At 45.5% G+C, this 16,828-nt stretch overlaps 2 protein-coding genes across 5 annotated transcripts; both read left to right on the top strand.

Annotated features, from left to right (window-relative positions):
• The first annotated feature begins 6,642 nt into the window (after positions 1-6,642).
• denr (density-regulated protein) lies at positions 6,643-14,567 on the top strand. 4 transcript variants are annotated; one of them, XM_056290641.1, is made up of 8 exons: positions 6,643-6,808; positions 7,915-8,027; positions 8,137-8,156; positions 8,327-8,411; positions 8,629-8,709; positions 9,459-9,575; positions 9,665-9,804; positions 14,031-14,566. In XM_056290641.1, the coding sequence occupies exons 2-8, from the start codon at positions 7,925-7,927 to the stop codon at positions 14,073-14,075; spliced, it is 591 nt and encodes a 196-aa protein (XP_056146616.1). In that variant the 5' UTR covers positions 6,643-6,808; positions 7,915-7,924; the 3' UTR covers positions 14,076-14,566. The 4 variants fall into 4 exon arrangements, with proteins under 4 accessions (XP_056146616.1, XP_056146619.1, XP_056146617.1 ...); XM_056290644.1 differs by having other exon boundaries at positions 6,648-6,796; positions 14,031-14,567; XM_056290642.1 differs by having other exon boundaries at positions 6,651-6,727; positions 14,031-14,567.
• A 554-nt stretch (positions 14,568-15,121) lies between these two features.
• Positions 15,122-15,640, top strand: hcar1-2 (hydroxycarboxylic acid receptor 1-2). The gene is given in 4 exon segments (XM_056291227.1): positions 15,122-15,159; positions 15,161-15,257; positions 15,259-15,426; positions 15,428-15,640. Coding segments are annotated over 4 exon segments (516 nt in total).
• Positions 15,641-16,828: the final 1,188 nt, after the last annotated feature.

Genomic DNA, 16,828 nt, shown 5'->3' with positions numbered 1-16,828 from the left:
ATGATAGATGAAGATGATGAGTTGATCATAGGTGAAGAGCGAGATCAGATTCATTTACATTGGTTTTCAACAAAGTGTGATGGTTTGGGGTATGTCAGGCAGTTAGGAGATAGGGTATTCCCATTGTCCATGCTAATGTTGAGGCCGATGATGGTCATTATTTAGGAAGCTGAGGGGCTTAAAAGTGGTGCTCTACAAGCCGCTCACCATTTGGCCTGGACTCATCCAAAAGCTGTTGGAGACAACCCGTAGAAAGGGAATAGCCACCCTGACAGGATGACAAGGAAGGCTCGGTGATTTCAACGTGGACTGTCAATATGGAGGGGGCCCACTCTCAAGTAATCCTGCAAAACCAGTTTTGTTTATTTTTTTCAGATATCTGAAATATAAATTGAGGAGGAAAAGGTAACTGGTCCAATTTGTTCAAGAATGCAACAAAAGGTTATTAAGTCAATTCAATTTTATTTGTATGGCCCATTATCACAGATTACAAATTTGCCTCAGTGGGCTTAAGCTTATTACACTTTTATTGTCATATATACAGGAGATAAGCATTTGAAAAGCTCTGGCTTTGAAGCTAACCTTTACATAACAGAATTAATGTTATTAAAAGTGTCTTACATCCTTTGAGCTTCTCCTGGATCACCACCTTGTTGTGGTGGAGAGCCTTGCATGTACCAATGATCCCAAGAACTATGTCGTCTGGAGCTTGGCTCTGGTAGGGTCACCCAAGGTGGATAGGTCAAGGGGGAGGTTCCAGATGAAGCACGGTCCAAGAAAGATCTCAACGGCGGAACTAGCGGAAGATGTCTCCAGGTCACAACAACAGTGAAGGCTGATGAAGGCTGCAGCAGAAGGTGGTCCCCAGTTGTCTTAATTCTCCATGCCATTGGACTCTGGCCACCCCCTGCCAAGGACCATGTGGTGGCTGCAGCCGCATCAGCCACTCCACGTAAAAAGCTGTCACGCACAGGTGTCCTCCTATTATGTGGCTCCAGGATCAGCCTTGACGCCCACCTGAGGACCCAGAGGGAGGACGGTCATACTTGACCCCAAGTGACCGCCGATGATTATGATGGCTTCCTTTGAGGCTGTCGAGATGACTCCGTGGTTGCCATTAATTGTACCTTTTTAATTGGCTTTCAGCAGATTGGCAGTGTCATTTACAGCCCCAGAATTTCTTTTATTAAGCAAGGATGGTGACGTGTTGTCCAAACACCGACATTGAAAAACATCCTGGCTGGAAGACAAACAGAGAAAACACCTCACATTTATGGTGTGTACCTGCTAATGTGACTATAGCTTCAAACTTTTGTCTCATACTTTCCAACACAGCCCGCTAAATGTATACTAAGAAGCAGTAACAGTATAGGGAAAGACTTTTCCTGTGGATCTCCATCACATACAGCCACTCGATTTATCCAAACTCCCGTCCCTGGGCCCATCTCTATTTGAGTGAGACCACCACTACTGTGCTAAACCACTTTTTGGCCCTCAATCATAACGGCACATTCACAAATTGACTCTGTCAGTGTGTCACAATCGATCTTACAACTACTTGGATCAGTAAGAGGCCGACACTGGCGGATAACATTTTTAAGGGCAGGATCTTGTCTGAACCATCAAATAGTTCTGCCCACCGCTAGATAAAACATTTTCTATAAGGATCACTACTGTCCATCTATTCACTTCAAGTAAGATAGCTAGCTGTCTCGTCAGAACACCATTTGTTTTCCATGTTTACTGCTCGTCACTGCCAGCTGTTTCTGGCTTCTGCCTTTGTGAGATCAATAACTGCTGTTTATTCTCTTACTATCTCTGCTCTACATTCTACCCAAACCGCTTAATTTGTTCTACTGATTTAGCTATTTTCTGTGTTTAGTTCACTTATCATTAGATTCTCTAGTTTTCTTTCTCAAACGACTCTTGTGTTTAGTAGGCAGCCTCTGTCACTAGCTTGGAGCTTAGCCTAGCTTAGCAGTTAGCTCTACTGCATTTGCAGTCAAAGCAGCCTCGTTAAAACGATGGCGTGTGGTGACTGTTACAGATAGGTTGTCTCTACTAGAGATACGTGTCTGTGAGTGAGTGCAGTTTCTAGGATTACGTTAGATGTGACGATTATGTTTACGGTTATTAGACGGCAGTTACGGAATAAATGTCCCTCGATATGCTGATGATACTCAGCTGTATGCGCCTAAGGGCTGATGGTCATACTCAAATGACTAATTTAGAGGCCTGCTTGGCTGCTGTGAAAAATTGGATGTCACCAAATTTTCAACTTTTAAATTTGGATAAAACTGAGATGCTGATCATTGGCCCTGCTAGACTCAGACACCAATTTGATCAAGTAATGATAACAATTGACTGTGATTTCACAAAGTGTGGCAGATCCCAGCCTTTCCGTTGATAAGCACATTAAGGAAACCACCAAGACTGCCTTTTTTCACTTACGTAACATAGCTAAAATTTGGTCTTTTCTGTCCATGGCTGATGCAGAGACTCTAATCAGATCAGAATACAAGGTGCTTCTGCTGACTTATAAAACCCTAAATGGGCTTGCCCCATCCTACCTCTCCGATCTCCTTAAACCTTACATGCCATCTCGAGCACTTCCTTCTCAAAATACAGGGCTCCTGTGTGTACCCAAAGTTAAAAAGAAGTCAGCTGGTGGCAGCAGGGCCTTTTCCTGTCAGGCTCCATTGTTGTGGAATAACCTGCCTGCTGCCATCAGACAATCAGAGTCTGTTGAGTCCTTTAAATCCAAACGTAAAACTCATCTTTTTGCCTTAGTTTACAGTTAGTTGCCTTTAAGATGGGTGCTTCACAACCTGTACTGCATGGTGGGTCGGTTTCTGTCTCAATTAATTTACCAACCACTGTTCTGCCGACCAGATTATAGCGTATAGATTATTGTCTACTGAAAACTGTTCTCTTCTCTCGCATGTCTTTCCTCTCTCCCTGAATGATGTCTCCTCCTTTCTCTTCTCCTGTGTATGTGAATGGTGTGACGCGAGTCTCCCTTGTGTGCATGTGCAGTCGGTTCTCCTCCCAGGTCTCCATGGTGACGGGTCGCCACCTGGACACTGCTTGGCATCCCCCTCATCACATTTTCTTTTTATATAGCTTATAAATCCATATAAATTTGTCATCCTGTTTCAATGTTTCAGTGTGACACACACAGTTAGACCCATGCATAGACCCTTTCTCTGTAACACTGCTTCCATGGCTAGCTGTGTTGTCGGACGTAAACTCTGGCACCTCCAATACTACACTACCACTAACACAGGTATTCTTACCATATTTCACCCAACTACTCCACTCAAAATTCCCAGTCACCCGTTCCTTCTCCATTGGCTTCACTCCATTGGCCCCTCAGGGCTTCACAGGCACTCTCCAGGTAACAGCTGTAGGTCGTTGTGTCGATTCTCGCACACCTAAAGACAAACATATAAGCTTATCCCTTCCTTTTATTTATGTATTTTTCTTACATATTAGAGTTTTGGAGAGACTAAAACACCGTCCAACGCCAATAAATAAAGAACCCATTATAATTTCAAAGCGTTGACACTGAGCAAGGTCATTTCTTGTCATTATGCAGTGCAGTGTAAACAGGTAAGTGACACGGGTAAGCCATGGATAGATAGACCAGATAAGGAAGATACAAGAACACCCGGTGGTATGCTGTGGAACCAGACTGGCACCTGTGACATCAGAGAAACACAGAGAGAAGAAAGGAATGAAGTATTCCTTACACTGACATAGTGGCTGGAGAGGTACTTATCCAACAACTAAATACTACAATCAGTTGTTATTGTTCTTGGTGTTAGCTCATGTTTTTAAATACGTTACGTGAGAGAATGCTGGGTATACTGGGAGAAGGATGCTGAATATGGAGCTGCCAGGGAAGAGGAGAAGAGGAAGGCCAGAGAGGAGGTTTATGGATGTGGTGAGGGAGGACATGCAGGTGGCTGGTGTGACAGAGGAAGAGGCAGAGGACAGGAAGAGATGGAAACGGATGATCCGCTGTGGCGCCCCCTAACGGGAGCAGCCGAGAGTAGCAGTAGCAGATAGAGTAATATGTAGGGAAGCTCGACAGCTGGGCAGGGTTTGGTTGTCCACTGAGGTACTGCGGTGAACTGTGAAATCCAAGGTTGGAATTGAATGAGAGAGGTAGGGCTTAGGAAGGAAGTCGGTTCAGGGCCAGGAAACATAAAGCCATGTCAGAAAGTTACTTTTGTCCTGTCAAGTAAACTTGGATGTCTCCAATACAGAGAACATTTCCTGTACTAAAAATAGTGATTCTGACAAATATTAAACGAGAATGAGCTCAATAGTTCATGACTCATTAGTCCCCCCCCTTATTTTCTCCCCAATTGTACTTGGCCAATTACCCCACTCTTCCGAGCTGTCCTGATCGCTGCTCCACCCCCTCTGCCAATCCGGGGAGGGCTGCAGACTACCACATGTCTCCTCCCATACATGTGGTGTCGCCAGCCGCTTCTTCTCACCTGACAGTGAGGAGTTTCACAAGGGGCCGTAGCATGTGGGAGGATCACGCTATTCCCCCCAGTTCCCCCTCCCCACCGACCAGGCGCCCCGCCCGACCAGAGGAGGCGCTAGTGCAGCGACCAGGACACATACCCACGCGTGATTTTTTTTCCCGAGAACTCTGCCTCTTGATTGGCTAGTACTCGTTGAGAGAGCGCTCACCTGGATTCCGGGAAGACCCGCCCCTGCTCTATCTCTGATTGGCTAACCCTATCCCTAACCTTAACCAACCTAATCAACGGAGGCAACGAGTACTAGCCAACCAGAGGCAGGGTACGAAAAAAAAAATCACGCCCCGCGGGGATTCAAACCGAAGATCCCTGTGTAGGCAGGCATGGGAATAGACCGCCACGCCACCCGGAAGCCCCGAAAAAAATATTTTTACATATTTCACACATTTTTTTCATTATGATATTTTTTCGTAATAATGAAAAAAATTAAATAATACATTTAAAATTGGCGACACGGGAATTGTATTCTGGTCATTTCACTTAGCTTATTTCAATATCATTTTTAAAATGACACACGCTGTGTGTATAGTGTAACGTGCGTGGATAAGACGTCACGCTGGCCGCTGGCTGGAGGGTCTGACCCTTTAGTCTAGCGGTTAGCGATGTCTCCTGCGGTGCGGGCGATACGGGTTCGCGTCCCGGCTGCGGCAGTTCCTGTGGTTGCGTTGTCCCCCGAATTCGCTACATTGGTGTCAGAAGTGGGATGGAGCGACCGTAAGGCCATCGGAAGCGCATGCGCCCTGAGGTGTGAAGGAGCTGATATGCTTAAGCGCACTTGTGTACTGTACTTGTGTTGATATACATATGTTACACACACATTAGCTTTTTCTCCCCGGAAACCGTCAATGGTGTTGATAGAAGTGCTCAACTAATGAGCGGGATATCAAATACATATGCATTATATATACATATATATACTAGAACAATGTAGCGGTTTGGTTCTCCACCCGTCTAAATCTCCCTCCTCTTCATCTGCCAGCTAACCGCCTTCCCCCTGCCCCTAACCCCCCCACTCCAACTCCCTCCCCCCTAAATGCTCAGAATCACCCGAAACGCCGAGAAAAGTGGTTTTTAGCCATTTTTAGAAAACGCATCTTTTGCATAATTAATGTTCTGCTACTTTTCTGGTCCTCTCTGGAACAATACCTACCACCTCCAAAAAAAATGAGGATCATAAGTGCATTTGTGCAAAAATGCATTTATTTTGCATAATGCCAAAACATTTCTAAGTCCCAGAAAAAAACATTTTACAGGTGAAAAAAATCAAAGATGCTCAGAATCATCTGAAATGCCGAGAAAAGTGGTTTTTAGCCATTTTTAGAAAAATGCATATTTTGCATATTTATGCATAATTAATTATGCATAATTTTAATGTTCTGCTATTTTTCATAGGTGCCCCCTATCATCCCCAATAACCTCCAAAAAGAATCAAGGCCCCAAGCGGTTTAGTTTGGCCGTTTATAGACTCTCACACAGACACACACACCACACACCAGACACACATTGTGAAAATCCAGTGAGTATAGTATATATATATATATATATATATATATATATATATATATATATATACTCCCTGGATTTTATTTATATATAAATATATATAAAAATTTCTACTAGATTGGGTGAGTTCTGTAAAACTAGGCATTGTGTTGGTTTGGAATAAGGTGTCGGACGGGTGGATTAGAGTTGGGCTGGGGTTTTTTTTGTCGTTGTTATTATTAGGCTGGTTTTGATGGGTGTGACCTTTGTCAAGCCAGTCTTGCAACGCTGTTTGTGTGTCCAGAATAACTTCCAACGTCCATAGCACCCAATGGATGTACTTTTTTTGTTTGTTTGACGGATGGCAATTTTCCCATGACGCATTGTGTGCTGCAGAAATATTAAGTTACTATTCCACGCATGCGTATTTGTTGTTTGAGAGGAAGTGGCATGTCACATATATATTGGGACAAGGCGTTTCATAGCAAATTCGGTTTCGCAGGGAAGCGGACAGAACGGATGCAATTCCCAGTCCACGGCGGGAGGAGGGGGTGGCAGTAGTGAGCTTTAACGTTGGACGCCAAACGTTGTGGAACCAAAAGACGCGAACAAGAAGGAGCGCGACACAGAGAGGTGTGCTTGTGCCATCCTAGCCAGATCGTATTTAATTTTCTGGACGTTGAGAAGTGAGCATACAGTCAATAATGCGAGTTACCTTGAAGTACAGTAAACAGTAGTCGAGATTCTTTCACTGGGTACGGAAAAAGGTAATTGGGTTTTCCCCCCCCTTGCGGTTTTGCTAGTTTGACACTGCGGAGCGTTAGCTTGCTTTGCTAGGCGGCTGTGTGGTCGTTTCCTTGCTAACGCTGTAGCGTCAGTCAACGCGTCGCCGCCGTGTCGCTGGGCTCGTAGGTTATCCGATAGCCGAAATAGTTCAATAAATTTATAGTTTGTAACCTACCACGTCTTACCGTCTCGGCCGTGATATCAGCCAATACCAATAATATCTAACAATGGAAGCGGCGTGCCTTTACGCGTGCCCGCTAACCCAGGTAGGTAAATCAGATAGTTGAGTCAGTTCGTGCGGACGCAACGTTTATTCGAGAGAGAAACGCGTCATCGCTCATCTTAAGTGACCTCGCAAAGGTGGCGGCGAAGTTGGTCCTATTTTGGAGATTCGTTTGCGACGCAAACACACTTTGCAAGCCTGGGAAACGCATGCTTTACGTCGGGGGGGAACTATGCATCCCCGAAACCGGGCTCCGTGGCGCGTGAGGAGTATAACATGTGACGTCATAAGGGCAAATGGTTAGGGCGTTTCAGTACGCCGTTGGGTTGACCAGCAAACAAATGCTCAAAACAAAACTAACTTCACCGCAGAGGTGGGAGGCTCCGGGGTCGTTAACAGAAAATAGCCGCGTGTGTTAGCCAGGCAATGCTCGATTTGGTACCCACTCCTCGGATGTCTGTCGGCTAACCTCCTGCTGGTTCAAATCAGCTTCAGGTGGGCATGCAGGCTAATCCTTTTTAATCTCAAAATATGTGAACTATTGTATTATATAGATTTGGCATTACAGTAACGGAACGGGCGCTCTGCAGCGAGAGCAAGCTAGCCAAATAGGGGGGGGGCATGAATTGGGATGGGGGGGTGACATAGTAATGGTCAGGTAATCTGCAGTTTGAATGGCAGACCCTGGTAGATTTATCACCTCAGAGACAGCTGTCATAAAACCAGCACGGGAGATGGAGAGGCACTACAGCGAGGGTCACTGAAATTCAATGCGAACGTTGTAGGGTTTGCGTTTGACAGCAGACTAAGTGTGATCATATATGACTTACTAATATGTACCGGGGCTTCTTCTTTGTCGCGCAGATCACTTGTGATGGCTACTACGCAGCATGTGGAGTCAAGTTCTCCGGAGAACAAAAGCGATCATGGATTTGACTCTGACTCCAAGCACCCATTGAAAGTTCTGTACTGTGGAGGTGTGGTATTTTTGTCCCCAGTCTTGCATGTTTTCTAAGTCATTTATTGCAATTTCATATGTTTTAAAGGTTACCCTGGAAGTAAATATGGCTTTTTTTTCATTTTTAGTGTGTTCCTTGCCTACAGAAGTAAGTTCATATGTACTTAAATTTAAAAAAAATACATTGACTGCTCCTGGTTCATGTGATCCTGCATGTTTGAGTGTTTTCTAGATGTTTAAAATGTATGGTAGAACTGATTGGAATAGGTTAATTTCAGTAGACGTGCCTTAATCTACTCTACTCTACTGTATCTTCAGTATTGTGAGTATATGCCAGAGCCAGCCAAGTGCAGGCAGTGGCTTGAGAAGAACTTTCCAGATGTATTTGCTAGGATGAGTGTGGGTGAGTGCCATATATTTTTTTGCAGACACCATAAAAATGCTTGAAGTTCAAGTAGTGTTGTAATGACAGGAGCTTAACATTATGGCGGTAGACTGCATTCCCAAGCCATTTAGATGACTGTTTATACAAATGTCTCAAGAAATAAAATCTGGATGCAGTATGTATGGATGTTGCTTTACTGATCTTCTTTCTTCTTCTGCCCTCCTTGTTTTGTCAGGCAATGCACCCAAACAAGAAACTGGCAATGGAGAAGCTCCCCCTACTGGCGAGGAGGAGGAGAGAAAAAAACAGAAGAGAGGTTTAATTCAAACATTAACATCAGTCAAGTCTCTGCTTGGGTCATGATGTATTATAATCCATGAATAATATTCCTTTTGAACCCAAATGTCATTAAATCATTTTTGGGTATCAAAGACACAAATCGCTTCAGTATCGAGAAACTCCTTTTTGCTGAAATTTCTGGTCTTCAAATGACCGGTTATTTAAGCCTTCAAAATCCATGCTATATTTCCTATTCAAAAATGGGAAGCTCATAGTACAATCAAATTCATTTAATTTTGTTGTCTCCATTTATGTTTTACAGTATACTTTGAATAGTTTGCTTGATTTTGAAAAGGTTTTTGCACTTTATGCTGTGCATCCCACCCATCTGTAAATTTCTGCACTAGAGAGCAGAAAGTCCTGCAGCCTGGCAGTCCCGTAACGGTAGCAACAGTCATGTAGTTCCAGAGACTGCCGTGAATTTAGCAAGGAAAATGATGCCGGGCAATATTTGCTGAGCTTGAGGTTAAAAAAAAGTGAGCCTTTATTAAACAATATTTACTGTTCACTTTTTGAAGAAATTGGTGTGTCTACACGCTACATTAGTGACATGTTAGCTCTACATGCGAGTCTGCCTTCATGATGTGCTATATAATTAACTGGTAACATCCTCAGTTTCCAAATTTACTAACCTTGTTAGTATGCGATTTTATGAATTGCTTTAATAAAATATTGTTGCCTAACATGAGCAAAACAGAAACTCCCTTGTTAATCATATCTTTGCAGGTGGACGAGGCCAGATTAAACAGAAAAAAAAGACTCTGCCACAGAAAGTCACAATAGCAAAAATCCCAAGAGCAAAGAAAAAATATGTCACCAGAGTGTGTGGCTTGGCGACATTTGGTAAGAGTTATTGTAGATGACATAATGTTAACACTAGAAATGAGCAAATGCTGAATGTGTTTAATCCTGTGTCTTTCATCACTCTGCAGACATTGATCTCAAAGAAGCTCAGCGGTTCTTTGCCCAGAAATTCTCTTGTGGGGCTTCTGTTACAGCTGAGGATGAAATAATCATTCAGGGAGATTTTACAGATGACATCATTGATGTCATTCAAGAGAAATGGCCTGAGGTAAGCTACCTGAGGTTGTGCAAATAACTAAAAATGCACAATTGACAATATTTAAGTCTTTTTTCTTGTTTCAGTATTTTGGTCACCCCCTTGCCCAATTATTGATGGTAGAATCATTGAATTGGCAGTATCTGATCAGGTATTTACAGAATTGCACTGACTGGCTGTAGCGTGAGAATAAACTGTAAGCTCCTCGCATTTTATTTTCAAGAGTGGCATCCAGGTAGCGTAGTGGTCTATTATGTTGCCTACCAACACGGGGTCGTCGGTTCGAATCGCCGTGTTGCCTCCGGGTTGGTTGGGTGGGCCTACAGACACAATTCACAGTTCAAAGTAACGGGAAGTGCAGAAGAGAGTTGAAGGAGAGTGCAGGCAGGGTGGAGTGGGTTGAGAAGAGTGTCAGGAGTGATTTGCGACAGAAGGGTACTAGCAAGAGTTAAAGGGAAGGTTTACAATATGGTTGTGAGACCAGCTATGTTGTATGGTTTGGAGACAGTGGCACTGACTAAAAGACAGGAGGCGGAGCTGGAGGTGGCAGAGTTGAAGATGCTAAAATTTTCATTGGGAGTGATGAAGAAGGACGGGATTAGGAACGAGTATATTAGAGGAACAGCTCAGGTCTGGTTGGAGACAAAGCAAGAGAGGCAAGATTGAGATGGCTTGGACATGTGTGGAGGAGAGATGCTGGGTATATTGGGAGAAGGATGCTGAATATGGAGCTGCCAGGGAAGAGGAAAAGAGGAAGGCCAAAGAGGAGGTTTATGGATGTGGTGAGCGAGGACATGCAGGTGGCTGGTGTGCAGGACGATGCAGAGGACAGGAAGAGATGGAAATGGATGATCCGCTGTGGCGACCCCTAACAGGAGCAGCCGAAAGTAGTAGCCATAGTAATAGTAGTAGTAGTAGTACTAGTAGTATTCGTTTTTCAAGCTTTATAAGGGTTAAGACATAGAAAAAAACAACACAGACAGCTGCCAGACTGCATAGGTTAAGACTTCACATACATATTTTGTAGCCTACCTTTACAGATCTACATTTACATTTCCTTTCAAGTAGTTTATAAATGGACCCCATATTTTTGTAAACTTCCTACCTAGAGGACTCATACCTGGAAATTGAGCCAAACATTATGAAGAATTCACGGAAAAGTAATTGAAAGCCACTGGCGGAAAAGTGTATGAACTCTGTACATAAATGTCACTGACGCACCTAAAAGGTGTCATACAGGAGGGTTTACTTGTGTGGTATAAGTTTATTTCAAATAATTTTGCTGGAAGATAATTGAGGGTCTCCTGAGGGGGGATGGGGGGGTCAGGGTCTCCTGAAGCAGCAGACAGGTACCAGGAGGCCAGAAGGGTTGCGGCTTCGGCAGTCGTGGAAGCAAAAACTCGGGTGTGGGAGGAGTTTGGCGAGGCTATGGAGGAGGACTTTCGGTTGGCATCAAGGAAGTTATGGCAAACCATCCGGCGACTCAGGAAGGGGAAGCAGGGCTTGACTCAGGCTGTGTTCAGCCGGGGAGGGGAACTGTTGACCTGGACTGGGGATGTTGTTGAGCGGTGAAGAGAGGAGCAGAGCTGTCAACTGATCACCACCTGGTGGTGAGTTGGATCAGATGGCGGGGAAGGCTGCCGGTCAGACCTGGCAAACCCAAACGTGTAGTGAGGGTGAACTGGGAACGTCTGGCGGAGGCTCCTGTCCGTGAGGTCTTCAACTCCCACCTCCGGAAGAAGTTCTCGTCTATCCCGAGGTAGGCTGGGGACATGGAGTCTGAGTGGGCCATGTTCAAAGCCTCTGTTGTAGATGCGGCAGGCAGGAGCTGTGGTCAAAAGGTCATTGGTGCCTGTCGAGGCGGCAACCCAAGAACCTGCTGGTGGACACCAGTGGTGAGGGAAGCCATCAGGCTGAAGAAGGAGGCCTTTCGGACTTGGTTGGCCCAGGGGTCTCCTGTAGCAACAGACAGGTACCGGGAGGCCAGAAGGGCTGCCGCTTCGGCGGTCGCGAAAGCAAAAACTTGGGTGTGGGAGGAGTTTGGCGAGGCTATGGAGGAGGACTTTCGGTTGGCCTCAAGGAGGTTCTGGCAAACCATCCGGCGACTCAGGTAGGGGAAGCAGGGCTCAGGCTGTGTTCAGCCGGGGAGGGGAACTGTTGATCCGAGCTGGGGATGTTGTTGAGCGGTGGAAAGAACACTTTGAGGAGCTCCTGAAGCCAGCTAACATGTCCTCAGTGGAGAAGGTAGAGTCTGAAGACTCAGGGGAGGCCCCACCCATATCCCTGGCAGAGGTCTCTGAGGTAGTTAACAAGCTCCTTGGTGGCAGGGTGCAGGGTGTGGATGAGATTCGCCCTGAGATGCTGAAGGCTCTGGACATGGTTGGGCTGTCTTGGTTGACACGCCTCTTCAGTGTCATGTGGAGGTCGGGGACATTACCTGTGGAGTGGCAGACTGGGGTGACGGTTCCCATATTTAAAAAGGGGGACCGGAAGGTGTGCTCCAATTATCGTAGCATCACATTGCTCAGCCTCCCTGAGAAAGTCTACTCTAGGGTGCTGGAAAGGCGGCTCTGACCGATTGTCGATCCTTGGATCCAGGAGGAACAATGCGGATTCCATCCTGGCTATGGAACAACGGCCCAACTCTTTACCCTTGCAGAAGTGCTGAGGGGGGCATGGGAGTTTGACCAGCCAGTCTACATGTGTTTTGTGGACTTTGAGAAGGCTTACGATCGTGTACCCTGGGGCACTCTGTGGGGGGTACTGCGGGAGTATGGGGTACTGGGGCAGGGGCTACAAGACATCCTGTCCTTGTATAACCAAAGTGAGAGCTGTGTCCGCATTTTCGGCACAAAGTCAAACACGTTTTCAGTGGGTGTGGGACTCCGCCAAGCTTGTCCCTTGTCCCCGATTCTGTTTGTGATATTCATGGACAGGATCTCAAGGCGCAGCCAAGGTGAGGAGTGTGTCCAGTTTGGGAACCTCGGAATTGCATCTCTGCTCTTCACAGATGATGTGGTTTTGTTGGCTTCATCAGAATGCGACCTCCAGCGTGCACTGGGGTGGTTTGAAGCTGAGTGTGAAATGGCTGGGATGAGAGTCAGCACCTCCAAGTCTGAGACCATGGTTCTCTACTGGAAAATGGTGGATTGCTCCCTCCGGGTTGGGGATGAGTTGTTGCCTCAAGTGAAGGAGTTCAAGTATCTCAGGGTCTTGTTCACGAGTGAGGGTAGGATGGAGTGAGAGATTGACAGGTGGATTGGTGCAGCATCAGCAGTAATGCGGACATTGTACCGGACCGTTGTGGTGAAGAGGGAGCTGAGCCGAAAGGCAAAGCTCTCAATTTACCAGTCAGTCTTCGTTCCAACCCCCACCCATGGATGAGCTTTAGGTAGTGACTAAAAGCGTGAGATCATGGATACAAGCGGCTGAAATGAGTTTCCTCCGTAGGGTGTCTGGGCTCAGCCTTAGAGATAGGGTGAGGAGAACGGACATCCAGAGGGAGCTCGGAGTAGAGCCGCTGCTCCTTCCCATCAAAAGGAGCCAGTTGAGGTGGTTCGGGCATTTGATCAGGATGCCTCCTGGGTGGCTTCCTTTGTGAGGTTTTCCGGGAACAGGCAACCGGGAGGAGACCCCAGGGTAGACCCAGAACTTGCTGGAGGGACTACATGTCCAATCTGGCCTGGGAACGTCTTGGGATCCCCCAGGAGGAGCTGGAAGGTATTGCTGGGGAGAGGGACGCCTGGAGTGCCCTACTTAGCTTGCTGCCACCGCGACCCGACCCTGGAGAAGCAGCTGAAGATGAATGAATGATTAAATGAATAATTGAATTAAACAAACATGTCAAGTATGTGAAGTATCAATGTGAAGTATCAATATTGTTGTGTGCCAAACACGGAAATTTTGATAGTACAATATATGTTGATTGTTTTCACATTTTAACTGAAGCACAGCAAAACTGCAACACCACCCTGAAAAACTGAAGCTTTGCAGGTTGGTGTTGGCAGAAGTGTGTGAATGTTTGACTCTTCTCAATGTTACAATTTCACAGTTTGAAAAAGCCAAATGTATGATCTCAACCTCATGAGAATGTAATTTTTTTTCATGTAAAGTCATGTATTAGACTTTGGTGAATTTTCGTGTTAGCTGTATTTAGCAGTTTTAAGTGTGAAAGAGAGTCTCACCTGTTAAGATGATAAACAGACTGAAGTCATTCTGTATCTCTCCATTATGTTTAGGTGGATGACGACAGCATTGATGATTTAGGAGAAGTCAAGAAGTGAGAGACCCAGAAGACCTAGTGTGCACTTTTACGGAAATGGATGTCATGTAATAACCTGGCCAAATGTACACATTAAGATTAATTTTCATTTGAATATGGAGCTGCCAGGCAAGAGGAAGGACAAAGAGGAGGTTTGGACTGTGGACCTGGTCACTCGCTCACATTTTTAGCCATTGGTAGCTCCTTTTATTTCATTTGCCAAAGGTGCAATATGATGTGGACTTCTCCCAAATGCTCATCACTAAATCAGACTGTAGGCTAATAAATATCAGCTACATATATATACCTGTTTGTCTTTTTTATGTTATTGTTCAAAGAATTTAAAAATACTGGATTGTTCAATGTTTTCTTAACACAATGCTTTGCAATAATTACTTGGATTTTGTAGAGGTACAACTAAGGGCCCAGATACACCAAACTGAGCAGTGGCAATGAAGGCCGACTGTTGCGTTGCTTCATGTCGCCTGCCGTCTGAGCCAGAAAGTAGCACTTGAACACACCGCAAAGACTACAGCCGGCAGCCCTGATTTGCTAGCTTAGCACTGATTCACGAAGCTGAACAGCCAATCAGAGTGATCTCTCTCACCGACGGGCTCCGCCGATTCAACATGCTGAATGGGCCGAAAAGCTTCTGACGGGGGTCTGACTACACTGGCCGACGGTCAGCTGTTGGCCTTTTGTGTCAGGGCCCTAAGTCACATGTGGCTAAATGTTTGCTGTTTTTCAGGGACTCTTGGGTCCCGCTCAATATCCATGAGGATTTTTATTATCAAACATAACAGTTATAATGAAGCCACTCCCTGGACAAATACCAATCATAATTGTGTACTTGTTTCTCTGGGCCAGTACCACTTCTCAAAAGATAAAAATATCTATACGCTGTCCACCTGTGTCTAACATTTAAATTCAAATGTTGCTGTCAGAAAATTTGCATGATCACATCAATAAATTGCAATTAAAGGAGCACTTTGTGCAGCATATAGCTTTTGACACTGTTGACGGTAGAGGATACTCAAGTTTTCCAATGGTTAATTTGATCTTCAAGGGATGAATTTTACTCAACACAACTGCTGCATCTTTGAATCTCATTCTAGGCCAGGTTTTGCCTCCAGTCCTAGTTTTGGAGTTCATGTTTGGTTTGATCGGGAATTTAGTGGCCTTCTGGATGCTCGTCCTCCAAATAGGACAACTGGAAACCCAACACTTTGTATCTTACTCAGCTGGTTGTTGCAGACTCCGTAATACTGTTCTGGCTTCCTTTCAGAGCTGACTGTTACAGACAAGGAAAAGACTGGATTCATGGGGATATTCGATGCCGGATTTTGTTGTTCATGTTGGCAGTCAACCGTGCTGTCAGGAGTATTTTTCATCACTGCTGTGCCTGTTGACCGTTACTTGAGGATTGTTCACCCAACAATCTGCATTAATCGCATAGGCCTTGGGTACTGTATGTGGGTCTCCGTTAGCCTTTGGGCTCGGATTATTCTTGCTACCGAAGATCTGCTGGCTGATGAGCATCTCTTTTACCATAACAATGGACTTCAGTGTCCAAGTTTCAACATCTGAACAGCGTTTGGGCCCCTCTCCACCTGGCACAATTCTACTATTACTACTATTTTCAGCTGCTCCCGTTAGTGGGCGACACAGCAGATCATTCGATTCCATCTCTTCCTGTCCTCTGCATCTTCATCTGTCACACCAGCCACCTGCATGTCCTCTCTCATCACATCCATAAACCTCCTCTTTGGCCTTCCTCTTTTCCTCTTCCCTGGCAGCTCCATATTCAGCATCCTTCTCCCAATATACCCAGCATCTCTCCTCTACACATGTCCAAACCATCTCAATCTTACCTCGCTTGCTTTTGTCTCCAAACCGTCCAACCTGAGCGGTCCCTCTAATATACTTGTTCCTCATCCTGTCCTTCTTCATCACTCCCAATGAAAATCTTAGCATCTTCAACTCTGCCACCTCCAGCTCCTCCTCCTGTCCTTTCATCGGTGCCACTGTCTCCAAACCATACAAAATAGTTGGTCTCACTACCATCTTCTAAGCCTTCCCTTTAACTCTTGCTGGTACCCTTCCGTTGCAAATCACTCCTGACACTCTTCTCCACCCACTCCACCCTGTCTGCAGTTGCTTCTTCACCTCTCTTCCACACTCCCTGTTACTCTGAACAGTTGTATCCAAGTATTTAAACTCATCTACCTTTGTCACCTCTACTCCTTGCATCCTGACCATTCCACTGCCCTCCCTCTCGTTCACGCATATGTATTCTGTCTTGCTCCTACTGACTTTCATTCCTCTTCTCTCCAGTGCATACCTCCACCTCTACAGGCTCTCCTCCACCTGCAGCCTACTCTCGCTACAGATCACAATGTCATCCGTGAACATCATTGTCCATGGAGACTCCTCCCTGATCTCATCCATCAACCTGTCCATCACCATTGCAAACAAGAAAGGGCTCCAAGCCGATCCTTGATGTAATCCCACCTCCACCTTGAACACATCTGTCATTCCTACCACACACCTCACCACTGTCACACTGCCCTCATACATATCCTGCACCACTCCTACATACTAATCTGCAACTCCCGACTTCCTCATACAATACCACAGCTCCTCTCTCGGCACCCTGTCATATGCTTTCTCTAAATCTACAAAGACACAATGTAACTCCTTCTGGCCTTCTCTATACTTCTCCATCAACATTCTCAAAGCAAACATCACATCTGTGGTGCTCTTTCCTGGCATGAA

This window comes from Lampris incognitus, chromosome 12 (assembly GCF_029633865.1).
Source record: "Lampris incognitus isolate fLamInc1 chromosome 12, fLamInc1.hap2, whole genome shotgun sequence".
Classification (NCBI taxonomy): domain Eukaryota; kingdom Metazoa; phylum Chordata; class Actinopteri; order Lampriformes; family Lampridae; genus Lampris; species Lampris incognitus.
The sequence above is the reverse complement of the archived record's forward strand: the minus strand, read 5'-3'. Positions and strand labels throughout refer to the sequence as shown.

Bases quoted from the DNA above. Each gene is read 5' to 3' on its own strand.
- denr (XM_056290644.1), top strand. From the start codon at position 7,925: ATGGCTACTACGCAGCATGTGGAGTCAAGTTCTCCGGAGAACAAAAGC. The intron at 8,412-8,628 runs GTGAGTGCCATA...TTGTTTTGTCAG, and splicing joins ATTTGCTAGGATGAGTGTGG to GCAATGCACCCAAACAAGAA. The intron at 9,576-9,664 runs GTAAGAGTTATT...ATCACTCTGCAG, and splicing joins GTGTGGCTTGGCGACATTTG to ACATTGATCTCAAAGAAGCT.